The sequence below is a fragment of the Candoia aspera genome, chromosome 4 (genome assembly GCF_035149785.1).
Source record: "Candoia aspera isolate rCanAsp1 chromosome 4, rCanAsp1.hap2, whole genome shotgun sequence".
Taxonomy (NCBI): Eukaryota; Metazoa; Chordata; class Lepidosauria; order Squamata; family Boidae; genus Candoia; species Candoia aspera.
This window is the reverse complement of record NC_086156.1, coordinates 97,787,886-97,809,126: the sequence shown is the minus strand read 5'-3', so window position 1 is coordinate 97,809,126 and position 21,241 is coordinate 97,787,886. Positions and strand designations below refer to the sequence as shown.

At 45.4% G+C, this 21,241-nt stretch overlaps 1 protein-coding gene across 1 annotated transcript in view; it reads right to left on the bottom strand.

The window, feature by feature from the left end:
• Window positions 1-14,615, bottom strand: part of LOC134497378 (potassium voltage-gated channel subfamily C member 1-like) — a 41,635-nt gene extending 27,020 nt beyond the window's left edge. The window contains exon 1 of the mRNA XM_063303033.1: window positions 14,016-14,615. Within this exon, the coding sequence (XP_063159103.1) occupies window positions 14,016-14,615 (600 nt within the window). The remainder of the gene's footprint in view (window positions 1-14,015) is intronic.
• Window positions 14,616-21,241: the final 6,626 nt, after the last annotated feature.

Here is a 21,241-nt window from a genome sequence, read left to right as displayed (position 1 = left end):
TCATCCCAATGATGGTTAGGCAAAACTGAGGTGTGGGGTAAGAGGGAAGGATGTCTTTCACTTTTTAAAATGTTGCCCACAAAAAAAAAAAATCCTCATACCTAGAAAATTAGCTTAGCTACTGATGGGTTAGCCTAGTTTCCTTCCTATGCACAAGGGTTTTTTTTGAGCAAATGGAGGGATCTGCTTTCAGAAATGGTACCCTATCCCCTGCTGAAGTCGTTGCTACCATCTTAATATATGTAAGACATGGCTAATAACTATTGGAAGAAAAAACCTCATGAAATGATGTAGCAGTGAGTAATTATATTTTCTGACCCTTGTTTCTCTGTTTTATCTCAGCCCTTATGTTGCAGGGATCTATTCTGTTTTAAGTAGTATCCTGATATGGTGGCTTATATGCTTACTGCACTCCATTCATTATACTACATTACCCATTAAATGGATTGATCTGCATCTGATTGACGCAGGGATGGATCAGGGATGCTAACCATGAGGTGTGAGCGTGTGTGTGTGTGTGTGTGTGCACGCGCATACATGTATTTTCTTGTTGCTGTCATTAAAGTATTGGAGTCAGGAACTCTTGCTGATCAACTGCATGTCATTAGAGTCCTACCAGTAAATCCTGATTGTTTTCCAAGCCCAGTTCTAGCTTGTTAGTGTCTGCCCTATTTTTCGATTATGGTTCCTTGGTAGAAGCTGTTTCCCAGCGTTTCCTTTCCATTTGACTGGACCCAGAGCTTTTGACATCTGTCCAACTCTAAACAATGCCTCCTCCTTAAACTCACAATAGCTCTTGTTAGGGCCTGCTCCATGGCCATCATGATTAGTAGCCATTGATTGTGTTTACCTGGCCACCTTCTAAAGCAACCTTCTCCAATATGGTATCTTTCAGATGGGCTGGGATGCAATTCCTACAATTCTATCTAGCATGGCTGAAACATTTAGGGGCCCCAATTTGATTTAAAGCCATCAAAGACAAGGGGAATCATAACATCTTGTAGGAGTAGCAAGGCCTATCTTTGCATGCCTCATTAGTGGGGGTGGGCAAGATTGTCTTCCTTGAAGGAAGCTTTTCTTGGAACTACAGTATGGCCATTCCCCAATATCAGCAATATTTTTTATGTTTTTATCCTATCAATACTCCAAAGGAGCATAGGTCAGTCCATATTCCTCTTTGCCAGTGTTTTTCAACCTTGGCAACTTGAAGATGTGTGGACTTCAACTCCCAAAATTGAAATTCTGGGCGTTGAAGTCCACACATCTTCAAGCTGCCAAGGTTGAGAAACACTGCTCTGTGCTTTATCTACAACAATCTTGTGGGAGAAGATTAGATTGAGATACACTGAAATTACTAGTCCAAGATCACCCAGGGAGCTTTATAACAAAGTAAGGATTCAAAACTGTGCTTCCCCAATCATAGTCTAATGCTACAGCCACTCACTCTACATCAGTTCTCAGCTGATGGTGGACTAGAGAAAAACTGGATTCCATTACTGGTCAATTATGAAATTCACTCCATGACTTTGGGCTGATTATTCTTCTTCAGTCTAACCTACCTTATAAAACTGATGCAATAAACGACTGGGGAGGAGAGAACCAAGGAGAATCTGCTTTATTTCTTAGAGGAACAGGAAGCTATCATTACAATATAACACCTATTTAGTATTCACCCATTGGCAGTTGCCCTATGCAGGCACATGATTGGCTTATGCGATACAAAAGTCAACATTTTGCTTTGAGACTCTGAGCCTGAATTTCAAAAAAATGTCAGTTCCCCCTCCTTATGACTGTATTTGCTCTTTAATCTGCATAGTGAATGCAGGTTGCAGATCTGCTCCCTTGGTGTGAGTTTTGGTTTATTTTTGTGCGGAATTGCAGTGATCCTGTCACAGCTCTGTTGAGGTCAACTGAGTTCCATTTTTTTTCGTTCCTTTTCAGAGAGGGAAAGTAAAAGGAGAGGAAAGTAAAAGGAGAGGAAAGATCCAATGTGCCCCCAACCCATTGTGCAATTTGGGGAACAAACTGGGGATTTGAAGCCCCTTTGTAAGGAAATTTCAAGATGGTAAAATTTTTTTCTCCCTTTGCTCTTTCCTCCCTCTTGAATTTCTGCTGTTTTTCAGCAGTAAATGTTTTAGCTATCCTAACATCAGTAATTTGGATTAATGAATAAAGAGCACAGAACAGAAAGGGCTCTGCTGAGATTTCAGGCTCAGCATTCAAGCACCCTCTATTACACCATTCTCCTATTTTAGCACCTTGAGAAAACAGCGAAAGAGAGCAATGACGCAAACAGTCATGTGCTCCCTTGCACATATATGGAGCACATCACATTCATTCACATTCCCCATTGGTACACACACACACACACACAAGCACACACAAGCTCTGATTGTCCAGGAGGTTCATCTCATACTCAGCTGCTACATCATTACAGAATGCCTCGTCATCACATGGGCTCTTACATGTCCTCTGAGGTATGTTCCATCTACAACAACCATGTACAGGCAAATATTTGCATACAACCTTCAACTTGCGCTGTCACAGGCTTTGAATTAATGCTCATTATAAAAAGGTACAGTTTTATAGGCCCGGTATGTACACAGTCTCTGGGGAGACCATACCTATTCATGCATTCCTTCCACAACCCACTTTGAAAATTACAGAACATCGTGCGTGTCCATATACAGTATCTCTGCGGTTCTACACCCACACCACCATGCCAGTCTACCTACAGTACAAATAAGGTCATTGTCGAATGGAATTGCATTTAGCAATTTCAATTAAATTTCTGTTGGTTTAACTGCAGATTGAGATGCAAACAAAGCTTTGCATATATCTGCACTACAATGCAACTACATACTCCCTTCCATAGACACTAGCACATTCTACATACAGTGTGTGTTGGTACACTCAAACTTTTTCTGCGTGCACATGTTTATATATTAAAGTATATATACTTTTCACAGAAAGATGAATTTATATCCTCATACGCTGTCTGCTGTAGTGCACGCAGCAAAGCAGTAGGCTGTGCACCAAACCTGCCTTTATCCATGCATGTAACAAAATCTTCCTTGGCAGCACCTTTCTGTACTAGGCTACACACATACTGGAGCTTGCTACACACACCACAGATGTATGGATGTCATAACACAAAGGCAGGCATGATTGCCCTTGCTAACATGACCATGTACACACACTCCCCATTCAGATTTACACTTAGGTGTGCAAACTCTCTCTCACTCCACACTCATCTCCTTTTGGCAGGGCAACCTTGCTGCTTTCCCTCTGCACTGCATAGAATTCCCGTCCCGTCAGCACTTTCTACAAACAAATCCTAGAATCCTTTCTGAAGCGCAGTGCGGTGCCCAGGAACTGGAGGGGGTAAGAGCAGAGGAGGAAAAGATGAAGGGGAAAGCCAAGGGATTCAAGGAGGAGGGAGGGAATTGAGGAGAATGAGAAAACTGATGGTTAGATTTATGCTTATACTGTAGGGGAACGATTTGGGTAGAATCTTGTTTTTAAGGATGGCATTCTCCATAGAGGGAAGGGAAACAGGGACAGGTCTTTTGAAATCCCAAAGGAGTGCATTTCCCAGAAACTGTCTAGTGGTTCTGACCCACTTCCAGAGCCGAGCATATCCCTTACAGCCTTTCCAGCTGCTGGAGGTTTGGGGAACAGGCTGATGATGCCCTCATCCCCCAATGCTACACACTCTATTCTACATTCATTGTCCTTGCTAAAAGTAATGAAGAGTAGCCTATATGGGACCTCCTTCAAGCAGCGCTGGGAGTCCCAAATCATTCTGCTAGAAATAATGACTTCTGTCTCCTGGGAAAGGTGGCAAGGTTGGGGACAGAGTACGTGGGAAAGAGAATGGATATTATTCATGGAAGGTGTTTCTGAGGCAGGAAGGAGACTAGCACAATGTCACATAGCAAATGGATGAAGTGCTCAAAAAGACATGGTCAACTCACCATCATCTTTTTAATCTCTCTTCTTCTAGAGAACTCCCCAATTTTTGGTCTTCTGCATTCCCTCCAACCCATTAGGGAACTCAGGATTCCTAGCCATTTGGGACTGTCACTGGCCCTGCTGCCTTGGCTAACCCACCCCCACATCTTTTCCCAGGGCTAGGGCTGCCCTTCTGTCAGTGGAGGAATAGTCCCTCTTCTTTGAAATGAACGAGGGAACATATTGCAGTAGCAGATGGAAGATCCAGCAGGGGTGGAAAGAAGGAGAGGGAAAAAAAAGTACATTTGTGTGCTTGTATGCATTTGGTGTAGGCACAAGGTCAAAAAGAGGACTTTATTCTGAAATCTCTGAAATAATCCGCACTTAGCCAATATTATTCCCTGAGATGACCTTATCATTAACTCAGCTGTTCAAAGCTTCCATTCTACAAATTGTACAACTGTTGGGGAGAGGAAAGAAAATCTGTGAATAGATCCAGTAAATATGGTGAGTTATTCTTCCTGCGTTATGCAAGGTGCAAGCATTACCTAGCCACTTATTCTTATAGAAGAGCCAAAGCAGAAGCTCACACTTTAGACAACTCTTTTCGGTCTTTCATTTTCTTGCCAAGTGGCCTTGGAGTGTGGAGCTTGAAATAGATATGTATTATTTTTATGTAGAAAGTTTTGGTTTCTAGGAAAGAGAAACTAATGGGAAAGAATAAGGATGTTCTACTAGACTGAAAGGCCCCCTCGGCCTTTAAATGTGATGCTGGGTGGGGGCGGGTTCCAAAAAGCAGTGGCCAGAACAAAAAATACATCTGCCTTCATGTCACTTACATTTAAATAAACAATTTTTGCAAGTCAGTGGGTGTACCTAAGGCTTTTTGGACACATGCAGCCTGAGGTCTTAGATTGTTCTCCTTGGGATTAAAATATGGGTGGGTTGGGGGAAGGGGGCTGGAGTGGTGTAAGTAGAAAATGAATAATATTTCTAAATATTCAGGAAAAGGCTGGGGCCTGTCACATTGAAACAGGGTTTCTCAACCTCAGCAACTTTAAGACTGTGGACTTCAACTCCTTGAATTCCCCAGCCAGCATGTGCTGGCTGAGGAATTCCGGGAATTGAAGTCCACATGTCTTAAAGTTGCACAGGTTCAGAAACATTTCATTAAAAGATGGGCAGCAGTCCTCAGGTTTTGAAGGAACCATTTTGCTAGAATCCTCCAGAGTAACCATCGGAAACATGACCCCTGAGCCCAAATTCAATTCAGAGTTTGCTTTTTTCCCAGAGTCGTCATTCTTTCAGCTCAGGCATTCTCCAGTTTCAAATTTAAGATGGAGGAGCTTTCCTTATTATCACTGGAAATCAGAAACTCTAAACTACCAATAGAGTTAGCCTTCTCTCTGTTTACTTTGAGATTAAATCAGGCCTGAGAGGTGCTGCAGACTGCTTGAGAAGAGTCTACATGGGCCATTAAGCTTGGCTGTCTGGATCTATGAGAGCCTGAACTGATGGTGGCTGAAAAGGCATTGTTGGAAAACCTAGGGCTCATGGTTTCTCTGAACAGTAAGACCAGAAAGTGTATACAGATGGATAGATCATGGTTGGAAGGCTTGTATGATTCCTTGAAACAGGCAAATAAGCACAGACCTGCCAGAAAAAACAGGTACCATTGCTTGGAAAGCCAGCATCTCGTCACTAGCCACTTGGAGGTAAATTTGGGTGATAACTATGGCTGGAAGTAATATAATGAAGTAGTGTGGCATTAAGTCTCTACTGTAGAGTGCCTCAGCCTAGGCTAGTGTTTCTCAACCTTGACAACTTTAAGATATGTGGACTTCAACTCCCAGAATTCCCCAGCCAGCTGGCTGGGGAATTCTGGGAGTTGAAGTCCACATATCTTAAAGTTGCCAAGGTTGAGAAACACTGGTTTAGGCAATGGCTGATCCTGAAGGCTATACTTTCCCGGTTTCAAGAAGATATATTTTACGGGGAGACAGGAAACAAAATAAGTAGATGAGTTAAAAAAAAAGAAAAGGGAGGGGAGAAGATAGTGAAATATGCAAACATCAAATGACAGTGCAGATGAAGGATATTGATGGCAATTAAACTATAATCCTTCTCCAGTGATTTATTTAGAATGCCTCTGTTCTTTTCCCCAGAGGAACAGTCATGTGAGTGTGTGGCTGTAAAAAAAACACCCAGAGCCTTGTGGCACCTAATTAATTTATTATGGCTTGATAAGAAGATCAATGCTGCAAAAGGAGGGGAAGCAAAAGGGAGCAAACAAGGCATGGGAAGCACAGGATAGTTTCCATCTAGATGAGCAAGGGACCACTTCGTTCTTGCTGAAACAGGAGTGACTCCTGTTTGGGTGGGAACCGAGAGACAACATCTCCCTTTTATGCCTTTGCTCTATGCCTCTTCCCCTCTTCCCCAAAAGCTTGCTGTACACCCCTCCTTCTGCCATAACAAAAGAAAGGGCTCAGGAGCTAGAAAAGTAGGATAAGAATGGAGTCTGCCCTTGCTGGTCATTCTCCTTTTTTGGTGTGCCATCATCCAGTTTGGCTTAACTCTACTGTCCCATCTTTGTCCTTCTCTGAACATGTTTTTATTTGTGAACTCCTATGGAGCAAGTAATTGTGCTGAACCCCTGTTGCCTGCATACTGTATATTTTTCAACAGTGGTTTAAACACACACAGACACCACTTTCCAAAGCCACACTGCCCGTATTTCTTTTTTGTCCTGCTTCTTGGTAGTAATAACCAAATGGGATATTCCATTTATCATTCTCATATGACACCCTATGCGAAGTCATTAATATTCTCTATCTTTCTTATTTTTAATGCAAAGCACGATACAGTAACCTCAGCCAGCAAGGTCTGGAAGTAGGAGGAACACTTGTGCGTCTGCTTGTGTTCCTGTGCATTCTTTCCATCAGCTGCTACTGCTGGATGCAATACTGCATTTCAGTACCATGGAGAGCAACATAAAGAATAATGGATTAAAACTGCAATAGTCCAATTTCAGCTCCTCAAAAAGCATCATTTTTCCATATTCAGGAGTGGGAGGGATGGGAAGGAAAATATTTGCTTGGTGTGGAAAGCCTTAGAGTAAAGGGATCAGACACTAGTTACTAAGTCCTTCAACAAGAAGTTGAACAAAAGACAGTCAAATGAAATTGAAGAGGGGGTGGTACAAAGTTCCTGAAACATCTGTGAACACCATCTAAGGTCAAGCAAGTTTCTGGGTGGCTGGGCCGACACACCATACTGGACTCTAAACCCAGATTAGAGAGTTTAACATGGTTTCACATGATGTCATGGTTCATACAACATGCTAAGGTGATAGCTGGATTTGTGCAACAAAGTGTACCTGAAAACCTTTTAGCCTGATCTAGCATATTGTGAAAAAACTGTCTGTTGCATTGGGGGTGGGAGATATGAAAGACACAATGCACAATTAAGACTTCTGAGCTTTTAGAAATGAGGGGTTGCATCTAGTGTGCCAGAAAGTGGAGGCCTAATGAAGTATGTTGAGCTCAAGCAGTATCATCTTACTGAAATCTAAACTATCCCCTGTGTTTGTTGATTTAAATCAGAGAAGAAAAATGTTGCAGAGTTCTGAATTTGAGGAGGGAATGGGAATGGGGGTAGTTCCTTCTGAATCTTTAGTGAAGTAGCAAAGAAGGATCACAGATCAAAACGAAGAAAGAGAATGACATTGTCAGGCACTACACTGTGAAGCAGAATTGGGATCTGGGGAAAAAGGACTGGGAGAACTGAATTAAAATTGCTGGCTTTTAAATTAGGGGAGTGAGATAAAGTGGTCTGAGAGGTGAGTTAAAATCATGACAGATTCTTTTGGAAGGGTGTTGAATATTAGGATGTTAAAATATTGGGAGCGATCAGTTAGAACTAGGGAAGGAAGCTTGCAGTTAGGACTGGGAAGGACACCAGTCTTGTGGGTCAGAATGGTGGTCAGGGGCAGAATCCAGAAAGTTGTGGAAATAAAATGGAGACTGCTAAATTCAGATGAGGGCTGTTGGATGTCAGGACTTGTGGGTTCACTGAGCGGGGAAGTGTATATCTAATGTGCGGGGAGAACAGAAATGCCTCTTGAGCCCTACACTGTAATAAATAAGAATAACTGGTTCTTGCCAATGTTTGGAATCTATTCCCTTTCTGCAGTCATTATTCACAAGAGTCATTAAAAGCCTTTTAAAAACCCTCTTATTTATTTCCTTTCACATCCCTCCTCCTTTACATTCCCTAAGAAGTTGAACCAGAATTTCCGTATCTCTATTTAATCATGCAGGGAAGATTAAAATAAAATAATTAATATCAAAGGCAGGGCAATCAGATTGTTCAGGGTCTGAAAAATGAGTACATGTACAGGGAGATGTACAGGGTTGTGGGGTTTGGGGCACCTGTTCTTCACCGCCCTCTTTAAGTCCCAAAGACTTCTTTTAATTTCAGAGTTGAGAATAAAAAACAATGCATGATGTTGTGAACGAGCATGAGACAGAGAAGCGGAAGTGAATTTAGTTAAAAATAAATTCTTTCAGCTCAGATAGATCCTACTCTGCTGGATGGATCCTCTGCTAATATTTTGAATGCTTCAGTTGCCCTTAGTTCAAGGTCCAACTTCGAAACTAAATGTATGGAAGGGATATATCAGGCATTAATTCAGTTCTCTCATTGCAGGGCTGCATTAAAGGGAAAGGCAGCCTTGAGCCAAACTGAACTCCTGGTTAGCAATGATATGGACATAATTTGACATCGCCTTCTTCCTGATTTGTTTTCAAAGCTTTCCAATGTAATCTGCAATGCTGGAATTTCTTAGTGGTCTCCCATCCAATTACTAACTGGGTCTGACCTTTTTGGTTTTTTTAGATCAGCCAAGGTCAGCCAGGTACTTGAGAGGGGAAAATAGCTGTTTTTAAATGATGCTTAAATTAATTCTTGGCTCCTTATTTTAGTCAAAAGCACAGATCTACCCTAAAAAAGAACCTCACCATTCAATAGTCATACTATTACTAAAAGATAAAATTATCCGCATTTACTTTCCTTCATACAAATTTCCTGGCACACTGCGTGACCTTCTTTATTTTAGACAGTCCTCCACTTAACAGGAAACAGATTTGTCCTGAGTTAAGAGACTGGTTTTTGTCCTCCATTTTTCCCCCTCTTTTCCTTTCCTCTTGCATATATTTCTAAGAAAGTTTAAAAATGCACATATCCTAAAAACCCAAAAGAATCTAATGAAGGCGATCATATTAAAATGAGTTAATGGACGATATGATAGGGGTCTTAAAGCCATTTAATATGTGATGAATTCTTTTTTCACAATTTTTCTTACTGTCATTATAGACACAAGGTTATTTGTTAGTTGGAATTGGTTAGTTGGAAAATGTGCGACCAGCCTCTGCCTAATTTTTGACCACCACAGAGTAACACAACTCTCTATAATGTCTACAAGGTCCCCCAAGAATTTTTGTTGCTGAAACTATACAGATGACTGCAAATGTTGATGGTGAAGTGAACCCTCGTGCCTCATCTCATGCATAACCAAGAATGTGATTCTGCTGTAGAATGAGGGTTAGCCATTTGGGGGGACCCAGAGGCTATACTTAATGAGTTTGGGGGAGGGTACATGATCACCACAGAGGTGAGAATATGTACAGCCCTGTAAATCATTGAGAGTCAGGAGGCATACAAGTTTAATATTATTATTATTACTATTTGGAGACAATTTCCTGTTTATTTTTAAGAGTATGCTAAGCTTATGCTACATTTTCCATATATTCCTCACCACAAAAGGAAGGTAAACTGAAATTTGGTAGCTGACTCAGAAAAGTTCTGGAGCCTGCAAGAAAAACCTGAGAGGTCCATGCAGTTCTGCGGTGGAGTTGTCTGTCCGTGATGTGGAGGAAATGTAACGTCTGGAGTTGTGAGATATATTTCTTGGTGTATGCCTTCATTTTATGAACACAGACATTTATGTACCTGGAGAAGAAAACTTGGGCAATAGCCCTAACCACTTTTTACTCAGAAGTAAATCTTACTGAGTTTGATGGGATTTATTTTCAGCAAGATACTTAGATTTGCAATGTACATCTTGTGAATATAATCCAAGTGGCATAATATGCTGTATAAACTATTCCCTTACCCACACTACTGGAAATACATATTTACTGAAGAAATTGTGGGACACAAACGATATAGATAACAGCTTGTCTATATTCTTTGAAGGAATTTAAAAGGCTTCAGAATTGAACGCTATCCGGAAGGAAGGAAGGAAGGAAGGAAGGAAGGGAGGGAGGGAGGGAGGGAGGGAGGGAGGAAGGAAGGAAGGAAGGAAGGAAGGAAGGAAGGAAGGAAGGAAGGAAGGAAGGAAGGAAGGAAGGAAGGAAGGTCAGTCTACATAAATGGATGTGATGTGAAGAACCTGAAAAATGGAAAGGAAGAAGGATCCATGTGCATATATGCAGGTCTTTATGCGCTGCCTAGGAGTTCTTTTGATGTACACACTCAGCTTCTTTCCAGTACAGTATACCAGCTGTTAGATGCAGCTATCAAATATGTGTTATCAAATATACAGTTTTGAAGCTCCAGCCTGCCTGTGCATTGCCATATCTATGGTGGTTCTTGGATGGAAACTCAGCAAATCTGGCTTTGTTTATTGGATAGACCTTTTCCAGAAGAGTTTGGTTTACAGTATCTTTCTAACCTCTGTTCTGCCCCTTTAGCTAGTTGTCTACTTGCTCTTTCTAGTCTACCCTCTTCCTTTCCTTTCCTTTCCTTTCCTTTCCTTTCCTTTCCTTTCCTTTCCTTTCCTTTCCTTTCCTTTCCTCCCCTTTTTTACCATGTCAGAAGGGGGCGGGCGGGGGGGAGACTGAAGAAATGCTAAAAATGGGCCAAACAATCTCTGCAGCCTTTTTCTGTAGGCTTTTCATGCAGGTATACCTCAGAAACAGTGGCTAGGCAATGAAAAGTCTCCTTCCATAGTCTTCAGTAGGTATTCATACCTTATTCCCATTATTTTTCTTGGGGGTGGGGGGAACTACTGAAACTTGAAGCCAAATGTTTTTTAAATGCATTGGGGGGACAGTATTTTGCAAAGCAGGTTGATCTGTAGTCCCTGAGCTGCTCTGCTCCATTTATGGAACTCCTGACTTGATGCTCAACCAAATGCAGCTCCAGTTCACAATCTCAGCTCCTGCCATCATCCCCCCCCCCACCCCCCACCATTACTAAAATCCTGCTCTCTCTCTCCATCTTCCTTCCCACTGCAACTTTTCCTGGCTGTGCTCCCAACTGTGTGGGGGGAGAAGGAGGGGGGAATCGATGAAGATATCTGACAGTGCTTGCACCTTTGAGACCCACTGCCTGGGAGGGAGGGAAGCTGCCACAGACTGCCAAATGCCTGCTTTGCACTGCAAACTCTGGGGCTTCCACACTGCACTGCGGTGCCCCCTCCCCCCTTCTCAACCCGCTATCTCTGCAGTTCGAAAGACAGCAAAGCTTTAATACTGTCCTAGAAATAACACGACAAGGGGGGCCAGGAGGGAGGTAGTACAGCAAGCAGCAGCAGCAGCATTTCCTCCCTTGAGTTACTGTGCAAAATTAAGTTCAAAACTGTTTTGTCCAGGAAAAGAATTTCACTGCATAGACAGGCAGAAAGGAAGCTGCCAGCAGGCAGGCACAGTAAGGATCTCTGAGCTGCAGTGCTTAGAAATGGAGGGGGTCACTTGGAGGAACATTGTCAAGCTGGGGGTGGGGGGGGGGTGGGATCAGAACTGCAGTGCTGAGGAATGCAGTGTGTGTCTGTAAATCCAGAGTCTCTCCCTACCTGTGTGAAACGGATTGCATGCAATGGAGTGTCGAGAGACTTTGCTTGGGCACTGAGGCAATGCATGCGTGAGAGCGAGGGGGCAAAACTTCAGCATGGGACAGGAGGATTCTGAGAAGAAGGGAAGGTACAAGTAAGATCTGATAGCAACCGGGAGGGAAGGCAGATAGAACAGGAAAGAGGAGGACAGGAGACCTCAGTGGGGGGAACAAGGAGGAAAGGATTTATAAAGGGTTAGCAGCACCTCCTGCCGGAAATCAAGGCGTTCTCTCTAACACCAAGAAGCCAGTCATAACTCTGGGGCATGCGTATTAGGGCCCTCCTGCTGCTACACATTACTACTTCCATTCACACACTTGTGTTCTGTGGCATTCAACTTTGGGTCCTCACTCCCCACCATATTTTTTGCTACCTACCTCTGCATAGTCCTCACATTATCCCTGTGCTTTTCAATGCTCCTTTTCCCACTTCTCCACTTCTCCTCCTTGGCCCCTTTCACACTTTCCCTGAAACTCAGATCACCTTCTCTCCCCACTGGGTACCATCATCCCATCCCAAGCCCAGACCTTATTTCCATGACAAGGAGTTTGCCTTAACCTTCACTGCCAAGTCCAATTCTTCTCGTTCTGCCATGTTTGGCACATACCTGCTTAGCTCTCAGTTCAGTATCATGCATGACCCTAACCTGATATCCTCCAAATGTGTTTAGACTACAGTTCCCATTGTCCCAGGCAGCCTGTTCATGAAGCTGGGTGGGGATCATGAGAACTGTGGTCTCTGAAGGCTTCCAAATCTTGAGAAAGATTGCCCTAAGCATCCTGTCCTTATCCCAGATGAGAGCCTTCATTTGCTCACTTTCTGGGCATTTCCTTTGCACATTATTTGTCCAAATTTGTCTATGCATGAGACACAGCTACTGCATCCTCCCCCTTCCAAAATGATTTCACCCCCCACACTCAGTGCCACTCACTCCTCCAAACTGGCACATCCTTTCATCCATATGAAGTGCTGTATTTAGAGATTGTGCCTTGACAGGCATACTTGGTCTGCCACAGCTCAAGCAGCATTTGAGAAAAGTTTGCAGACCACAGCACGTCTACTGTTAAAGTGCATTTGTTTATCCCAGTGAAGCCCCCTCTTTCTTCTTCACCCCTTCTGACACATCACTTCTTCCCTCTCCTGCACCTTCTCCTAAGAGTGTAGTTTCAAGGTTCAAGGGCAAGAGGAGAAGATGTGTGGGAAGGGGCCAGGACAAGCAGAAAGGCCTGCTTGTGGAGAGGATCGAGATTCAATTGCAAAATCAAACAGCAGTTGCTGCTTTCTGAATGAGCCATTTCTCCAGCTCATTCTGGAACCTGAGTTACTTGCAGAGCGCATACTTTTCATGCGGAACATCTATGTTCACTTCCTGGCAATGCCAAATTGCTAAACAGGACTGAGTTTAGTTCTTCCCTACCTGAAAACTCTACGGCACCCTTCTTGAACTTGTTAGAACTTCAGCTCCTAGAATTCCCCTGGAATTGATTTTGTGTGTCAACACATCAGTGCAGTTCTGGGAACTGCGGTCTTAACACATCTGGAGAGTACCAGGTTGGGGAAGGCTGTCTAAGAGAGCTAGTGCTACTCTAAGGCACAATCTTGGGCTGGACCAAGCTATAACCATATTCAGTGGAAGGAAAAGGATTTCCACCCATCCACCCATTACACAGCTCAAGCCATTAATCCTGTGTTCTTATTTGTGATACTCATCCTATAGAATGGTGGGATTTCCTTCTAGAATGTGCTACACCAAATATAACCCAACACATCCTTCTCCTCTGAGCCTTGCCTGCACCCCATTCTCTCATCTACTGTCTACATTTTTAGCTGTAAAATCCTAGGGGGTTGATCTCCTGCTTTATTTACTTTGCCAACAAATTGATATAATCGTGGGATAGTCCCACTCATAGCAACAGTAACAAGAACCGACTATTTCCCCTAAACAGTGCTAAGGGGGTTGGGGAGGATCTGAGGAAATACGATGTGAAAGACACACATGTGGAGGGCTCTTTCCTAACCAGGCACGCTCCAGATGTGCTGGGATTCAACTCCCCTCCCACCCTGCCACCAGCCAGAGGGCCAGATGTGTTGCGGGGAGGAGAGGCGCTCCAAGGCAGCCTTCCGGAGGGCGCCGAGATGCCCCGCTCGCCTCCCTCCGACTCACCCGGGCCATCTTGGAGGAGTAGGGGTCTTCGAAGAGCGCCCAGATCTTGGGCTGCCAGCAGGACCACCAGCCCAGCTTGCGCCCGTCCTCCTGCAGGCAGAGGCGCTTGAGGTCGCCGCTGTCCTCATCGTCCTGGCTGTCGGGGGTCTCGAAGCTGTCCAGGGCTTCCTCGGCGTCGCGGTGCTGCCGGTAATTCATCCAGCAGCAGGCTTCCACGTCGGTCTCGTCGATGCCCCAGAAGGCCAGCTCCTCCTCGAAGAGCGGCCCGCACACGTCGGCGGGGCAGTGGAGCTTCCCGGTGCGGTAGTAGTTGAGCACGTAGGCGAAGACCTGCGGGTGCCGGTCGAAGAAGAACTCGTCGGCCTTGGGGTCGTAGTCGAAGTTGCTGCAGGCGTCCGGCTCGGTGAGCCAGGACAGCCGCGTGCCCGGCAGGGTCTTGAGGGTGCTGCGGTACGTCTCATGCCGGATGCCGCCCACGTTGATGACGATCTTGTCGTTGTCTTCGTTCCGGCCCATCTCCCCTTTCAAACATGACTTGGACGGCGGCTTGTTCCCAGACTTGCGCCCGCGGAAAGAGGAGACGCACACTGAGCTCAGCATCGGGGGCGCGGGCCGGGCCGGGGGGGGGAAGCCGCCCCCGAGGCTGGGCAGGTGTCAAATCAGGGGACGAGGCGTCATCGCGGCTCCACCTCCTCCTCCTCCTCCTCCTCCTCCTCCTCGTCCTCCTCGGAGGGCTGGCTCCCGCTCTTTCTAGACGGGTCGGGCGGGAGGGCGAGAGGAGGGAGCCCGCGGCGCAGCGCCCGGCTCTGCAAAAGAGAGAAAGGAAGGGACAGGGAAGGTGAGTGCGGACGCTGCTCCGCCACCCCACCCCACCCCACCCACCCCGGCTCCGGACTTCTCCCCACTCCCCCCTGCCCGTCGCCCCCCACTGTCCCATTCCCCCACCCGCTCCTAGCGCGCCACCTGCGCCGCCCCCCTAGGCCAGACTGGAGGGTCGCTTCTCTGCAGGCGTGGCCCCCTCTGCTCTGCTGTGTTCCGCCCTTCCTCAGCACGCCTCCTCCGCCAGTCCCTGTGCCACTCGGGATCCCCTCTGCCGAAAGCTGCTGACCTCGAAGGGGACCCTTGCAGCCTCCTTGCGCGCTATCCTGCCACCACTCCGCTCCATTTCTGGCGCATCTCTGTCCCTTTGCAGCTCTCCCTCCGCCGCCCCTCCGTCTCTTGTCTCTCTCACTTATGCCACCTTCCCTCAGTCTTGTCTCCTCCTTTGCCTTCCGTTCTTCCACCTTTCCATTCAGTCTTTTCATTCATTTCCTCCCTCCCTCCCTACTTCTTCTTTTCCATTCACTTGCTCTCCCTCCTTCCCTCCATTTTCTTTCTTTCCCTCCCTCCCTCCTTCCTTTTCTTCCCACCCTTCTTCTTTTCCACTGAGTCTTGCAATTCATTCATTCATTCATTCATTCACTCATTCATTCTCTTCCTCACTTTCTCCTTCCTCCCTCCTTTACTTCTTGGCTTTTCATTTTCCCAGTCTCAGCCCCCCCACCCCCCACCCCCCACTTCTAAAGACTTTCTCCTTTTCCTCAGAAAAGCCCGCCACCGGGCTTCCTCCTGTCTCCCCTGCCTGGTCCCTGCCCCAGATCTCCCCCCTCCCCCCTCCCCACTGTCTGGCCTCCTCATTTCCCACAGCCGAACCCCTTCCCCTGCCTCCTCCTGTCTCCTTCCTGCTCCTTCTTCTCCTGCGTTCCCTCTCTGCCCTGCAAGTTCCTTCATTTCTGGCTGGGGGGTTCCCTCAGGGGAAGGGTTCTTCCTCCCAACAGGCAGGCGGTGGGTGGGATGGAGGAACAAGGCCAAGCAGACTCTTGCCAGTGTTCCCCGGGGTGGGGGTGGGGAGTAAATCTTGTCTTCTCCCAGCTGGCTAGCTGGCCTTTCCTTCCATTCCTGGCTTCACCTAGTCCTCCAGGCCTCAAACTTTCTACTCCTCCCATTTGCTTCTGTTTTCTCTCCCTCTCTGCCCTCTTCCCTTTCTTTGGCTTCCTTTCTGACATGTCTTTCTGGGCCTCTTCTCATCCTCTTCCCTTTCTTCCTCTATCCCCCTCTTTGGCATTTGTGCTGCTTAGTCTGCGCTGCCCTCCCACTGCCTCTGTCACTTTCCCCATCCATCTCTCGGCTTCCCTCTCCCCTCCTTCCCTTGACTTTGCTTTCCCTCCTCCTCCCCAACTCCTTCTCCTCGCTGAGCCACTTTTCAGAGCTCTTTTTCTGCCTCTTCCTTGGCTCTTCTCCCTCTCCCAAGACTTGCCATCTTCTTCTATACCCCTTCCCTGCTGGCTCTGAAATAACACTGCCCCAGCCCACTCAGCTGGCTGATTCCTTGGCCCTTGGCGCTGCCTTAAACAAACCCTCTGGTTTGCCTCTGTGCAACCATTCCACAGCAGAGCTGCCTTCTGTTCCCATCGCCCAGGTCCTAGGTCCCTCTTGGACCCCTCTGTGCCCCCTGCCTCATTTCTCCTATACTTGACCAGACTTCCCTTGAAGATCCTAGCATGGAGTTTTCCAGCCAATCCTCATTGGCTGGGCACACACAACATGCCTAAGCAGTTAAAGACTGCACTATGTGCCAAGCTTAGTTAGTATTTTAAAAATCTTAGTTGAACTGGGTTTTTCACGCGTTGTGAAAACTCAGCCTGTTTAGTTAGTTTATGATTCAGTGAATTGTGCAAGTCCAGAAAATGGATTTATTCAGTAACCAAGTTGTGGGTTGTGTGAACCCAGCCACTAACTGCATACTGTAGCCCTTTCAGTCCTCATCTCCATCAATGACTTTTCTGTAATCCTTTCATCTCGATAACCCTGGGGTAGTTCCCCTACAGAAGTCTTATGGGTCTCTTCTCTTAGTGGTGAATCCTGCCTCTTACCACTCCTCACAATGGGCCAAAGTGAAACCCTACTTCTTCTTGCATCCTCCATTCTATGCAGCGCCCAGATAGCTCTGCCCTTGCCCTCTTTCTCATCACCTCCACTTCTGTTTGTAATCCCACTGCTCCAGAGGTCCACAGCCTCTGATCTCCAGCTCTTCCCTTCTTCCCTTTCCTGTATACATTGTTTCTGACTAGCTTTTCAAAGATTCCCTGCTATCTGTAGCTCAACAACCCTCAAATCACAATTCTGCAAGCTTCACCTAGTTCATGTCCTTCGGGTATGTTGATCTAGATTTGTCAGTGCAGCCACAGTGGCATTCCAACACATCTCAAAACTGCCAGGCTGGGAAAAACACTCTCTGCCCACTTCTGTGTGTATGGGTAGCTTTGCATGTGATGGTAGGACTGGAAGAGAGTTGGCATGGTTAGGAATGAGGACTTCACTATACTTATTGGATTAAAGAAGTTGGGATAACAAGGTGGGGTGAAAATGGGGGAGGGACATAGGAAAGTTTGTCATGAGTGCATAAGGGAGATTTATCCCTTTGAGCACAAACCATATTCTCAGACAATTTCTCTTGGCCTGAATTTGCTTGTATTTTTTTCCCCAGATTTATACAAACTTTTTTTTAAAAAAACAACCTTTTCTCTTATCTCACATAATGCCTTGGTGAAGCTACAGTAAGCACATCTGGATCTGCTTGTTACCTAGATGGGAGAACGCCTAGAGAGGTCCACGTTCACATGAATGCCAGTGCTTGGATTCTGGGAACTTGGGAGATCAGTTGGGAGGAAATGGGGAATTTTAGCCAATGAATGCCTAACCTGATTGCATTAAACATGCACCTACAAAACCTCAGCAGTTAGTTGTTTGTAAAATGTCTCTCAGCCATGACCCTGCCTTGTTTCCTCAGAAGGAAGTTGCAATGTGTTTAATGCTCCGTATCATGTTTTGAAAACTAGGGAAAGAGATGCCTGCACACAAGGGACTGTGCAGCCCTTAGGAATGGCTTTTTGACGTTTTTGATGTATGCTCGTATGTCTCGGCATCAAGCAAGGCAGTGACCTCAATGTGTGAATAAGCCATAACAAATATAACTTCATGGATGAAGTTTCCATGTATTTGAAATGCAAAGTTACCCCATGAAGAGTTCACACATTCTGTCACTAAGCATCAAGTTTTTCTCTCTTCAAGTGACCTATACGTAGAGAAGAACCAGTCTGACCAGTGACGGTAATGGGAAGCATGAAAATGCAATCAAATGTGTGCATGTGCATTGTCAATAGCATTTGTGCTGAGGTGATTATTGTTCAAGAGCCAGATTGCTTGGGCATATTGGTTGTGTGAATGCAAAAAAGAAGGCAGGCTGGAGTTCCACTAATTGCTGTTCCTTTACTAGTGCAATAAGTAACTGCGCACATACACTCAAATGCTTGCTCCTATGCATCTGAAGGTGAGTTTAGATACTTGTGAAGTGAATGTAAGCCTGTGTATGTGAATTAAGTCTCAAGTGTGAGTATTACAAATGTTCTTAGACAACATGGCATGTAAGGCTGTAGACGGAGTACAAATACATGGCAAAAACAGATCTATGAAAACAGCATGCAAGAGAGCAAGTGACTATCCCAATTTTGAGTCTGTCATGCAGGATGATCGACACAACTATATTCCCAACGAACTGTTCTCACAAAGAGTCTAACTGATTTGTTCACTTTGGATTCCAGCTTTTAAAATCCAGAATCCTGTACTTCCCATTTCAAACTTAATACTTTTTGTAGAGTGCAGATGTTGGAAATATATCTGCCGTTCAAGATACAGTGGAAGCTATAATCCACTTCCAGGTACATTTCTAAATCAAAATATATAAATGTGGGAGGAGGGATAACCAAGAAAGAGGAAAGGCATAAGGTGAAATATTTAGATTAATTGCCCTTCCAGTGATGCTCATCATTCCCAACCATCATGGTCACTGTAGTTTTGCAGAGATTGGAAGGGTTCCACTGGGATAAAGCTAGCTCAAGAGATCTGGGAGCAGGAGAAGCCATCAGCATCTAACTGCCTCCGTACAGAACCACCTTCAGAATGTTATTACTCTGGTCTGCAACCTGTTCAGCCTTACGTAGGCAGCAAATCCCATGAAACCTCGCTGGGATTCCTTCTGAGGAAATCCAAATAGGGTTGCTCTGCCAATTTATTTAATTGCTGATTCTTATAGTTTGCCTTCACTGTAAGCTTTCTTGGGAGTGACTGTGGCTGAGATTAAGTGTATACATTTAATTAATACATTGGTAATACTCTGAGTCTGTTTTCTACATGTATATTCAAAGATAAAATTTTCTGTTTCTAGATGCAAATTATTTTTTTTAAAAATTACTCTTGGAGGCAAAATGCAAGGAAGTTAGCAACAACCTCCTATGTGAATTTGGAATGAGTGTTCCCAGGCAGAAAGACAGAATAGAAATCGAAATAATAATAATAATACTTGATAGGTGGACAAAAATGCCAAATCCAGTCTAAACATCTGGCTGGCTGTGCGACCAACCATAATAATAATAGTAATAATAATAATAAATGAGCCCATGTATGTAACAATCATGCTTGCTTGTGTTCAGGGGCAGGAGCCTATCTATTATTTTTAAAGCCTTCCATACTTTAATATTTGTGGGGGCTATCTGGTTCTTACATATTTCTTTTTATGCTTCCTTGTGAGGAGGTACATCAGTGTGTTTGTCTTCTTCTTGCGGGAATTATCTCACTCTAACTTCCTCTCTCTCTCTCCCCACAATTTCTGTCCTACCACACCAACACAGCACTAGATAACACACAAAACAAAAACAGAGGAACATCACCAACACAGACACCACACAGGAACACAATGACACACCAAATTGTTGCCTGTTTTTCATGGGCAGCTCTGCACGCAAACATTTCCTAATTGCTGCCCATGCTTAGGCATGTTAGTTTCTCTCATGCGCCAATTCCAATCAAACACACCTTACTTCCCTTTGGGGTCATAATCGGTAGACCCCAGAGACACATATATTTTCATACACACTGACCATTCAGACATAATTAATAGCCTTTTCTCCCCCACATACTTGAGTGGATTTCCCCTCTGTTTCCATATTCCTCTAAACCAACCTTCCTTCCTTCCTTCCTTCCTTCCTTCCTTCCTTCCTTCCTTCCTTCCTTCCTTCCTTCCCTTCTGCCAGATGTAATGGACTATGATTTTGATACGCTCCAGTCAGCAATGGTTCCCTTAAACTGATGGCACTTGTAGTCCAGCATGACTGGAGGGCTTGAAGTTGGGGGAGGTTGAACTACCCTTGAAGCCATGGCCCATGCATTCACACACTGCAATGCACAGATGTAGACCAATCAAGGTTCCTTCTCTCTCTCTCTCTCACACACAGACACTCACACACACACAAAGATATGAGCAGGCAAATAGCCAGCATACTCAAAACTATCTCTTCTAGATGGTGGTAAAGCAGTAAGTATCCATGCAAGCCATCCATCCCTCCACCCATTTTTAACATGGTGCTGTCCAGTCACAGGTGCTGAAACTCTCACTCTCCTCCCCCCTCCTTGTCTCTGGCCCGTCATGATCTCTCTGAGCTCCTTTTTCAGGGAAAAACAACCGCTCGACCCATATTTCTGTCCCCCAGCTTGTTGACCAGAGTCACCCCCTCCCTCGGCCACCCAACAGGGAAAACAAACACACACCAACACACACCAATATAGCCACTGAAGGCCCATACTTACCTGCTAAACCAACCCTTTTGGCTTAGTCTTATTTTTGAGAGAGGGAGACAGAGACAGAAGGAAAGCTTGTGGTGGAGGGAATTACCCCGCCTCTCCGTCAAAAAATAAAAAAATAAAAATCGGGGAGCAGGAACGAGGTTATGGAATGCTTCCCCACCACCCCCTTCAGGGGACTGAGATGGCTCTACCAGCGCAGAAGGATGGAGTCGATAATCGATGGCGGGTGGGGGGGGGGGAGAGAAGGAGACGCAGGATGTTGCTGAATAGAGTCACTCTGTCTGCCTCTTCCCCACACACCTTGTGTGTTGCTGCTTCTTACCTCCCTCCACCCCTGGTCTCCGGATGCAGGGCTGCGCCTTCTGGTACTGCAGACCCTGTGATGACATCACTACCTCTTAAGGTGGAATTTTGGGGCATCTCCTAGGCTGTCTAGTTTTTGGATCGGTCTGGTTTAGTTTGGGGGTGGGAGAATGTTTCATTTTCTGTGACTGGGGAGAACCGAGGTTCAGAGAAGCACAGTTCAACTTGACTCACATGGAATTGCA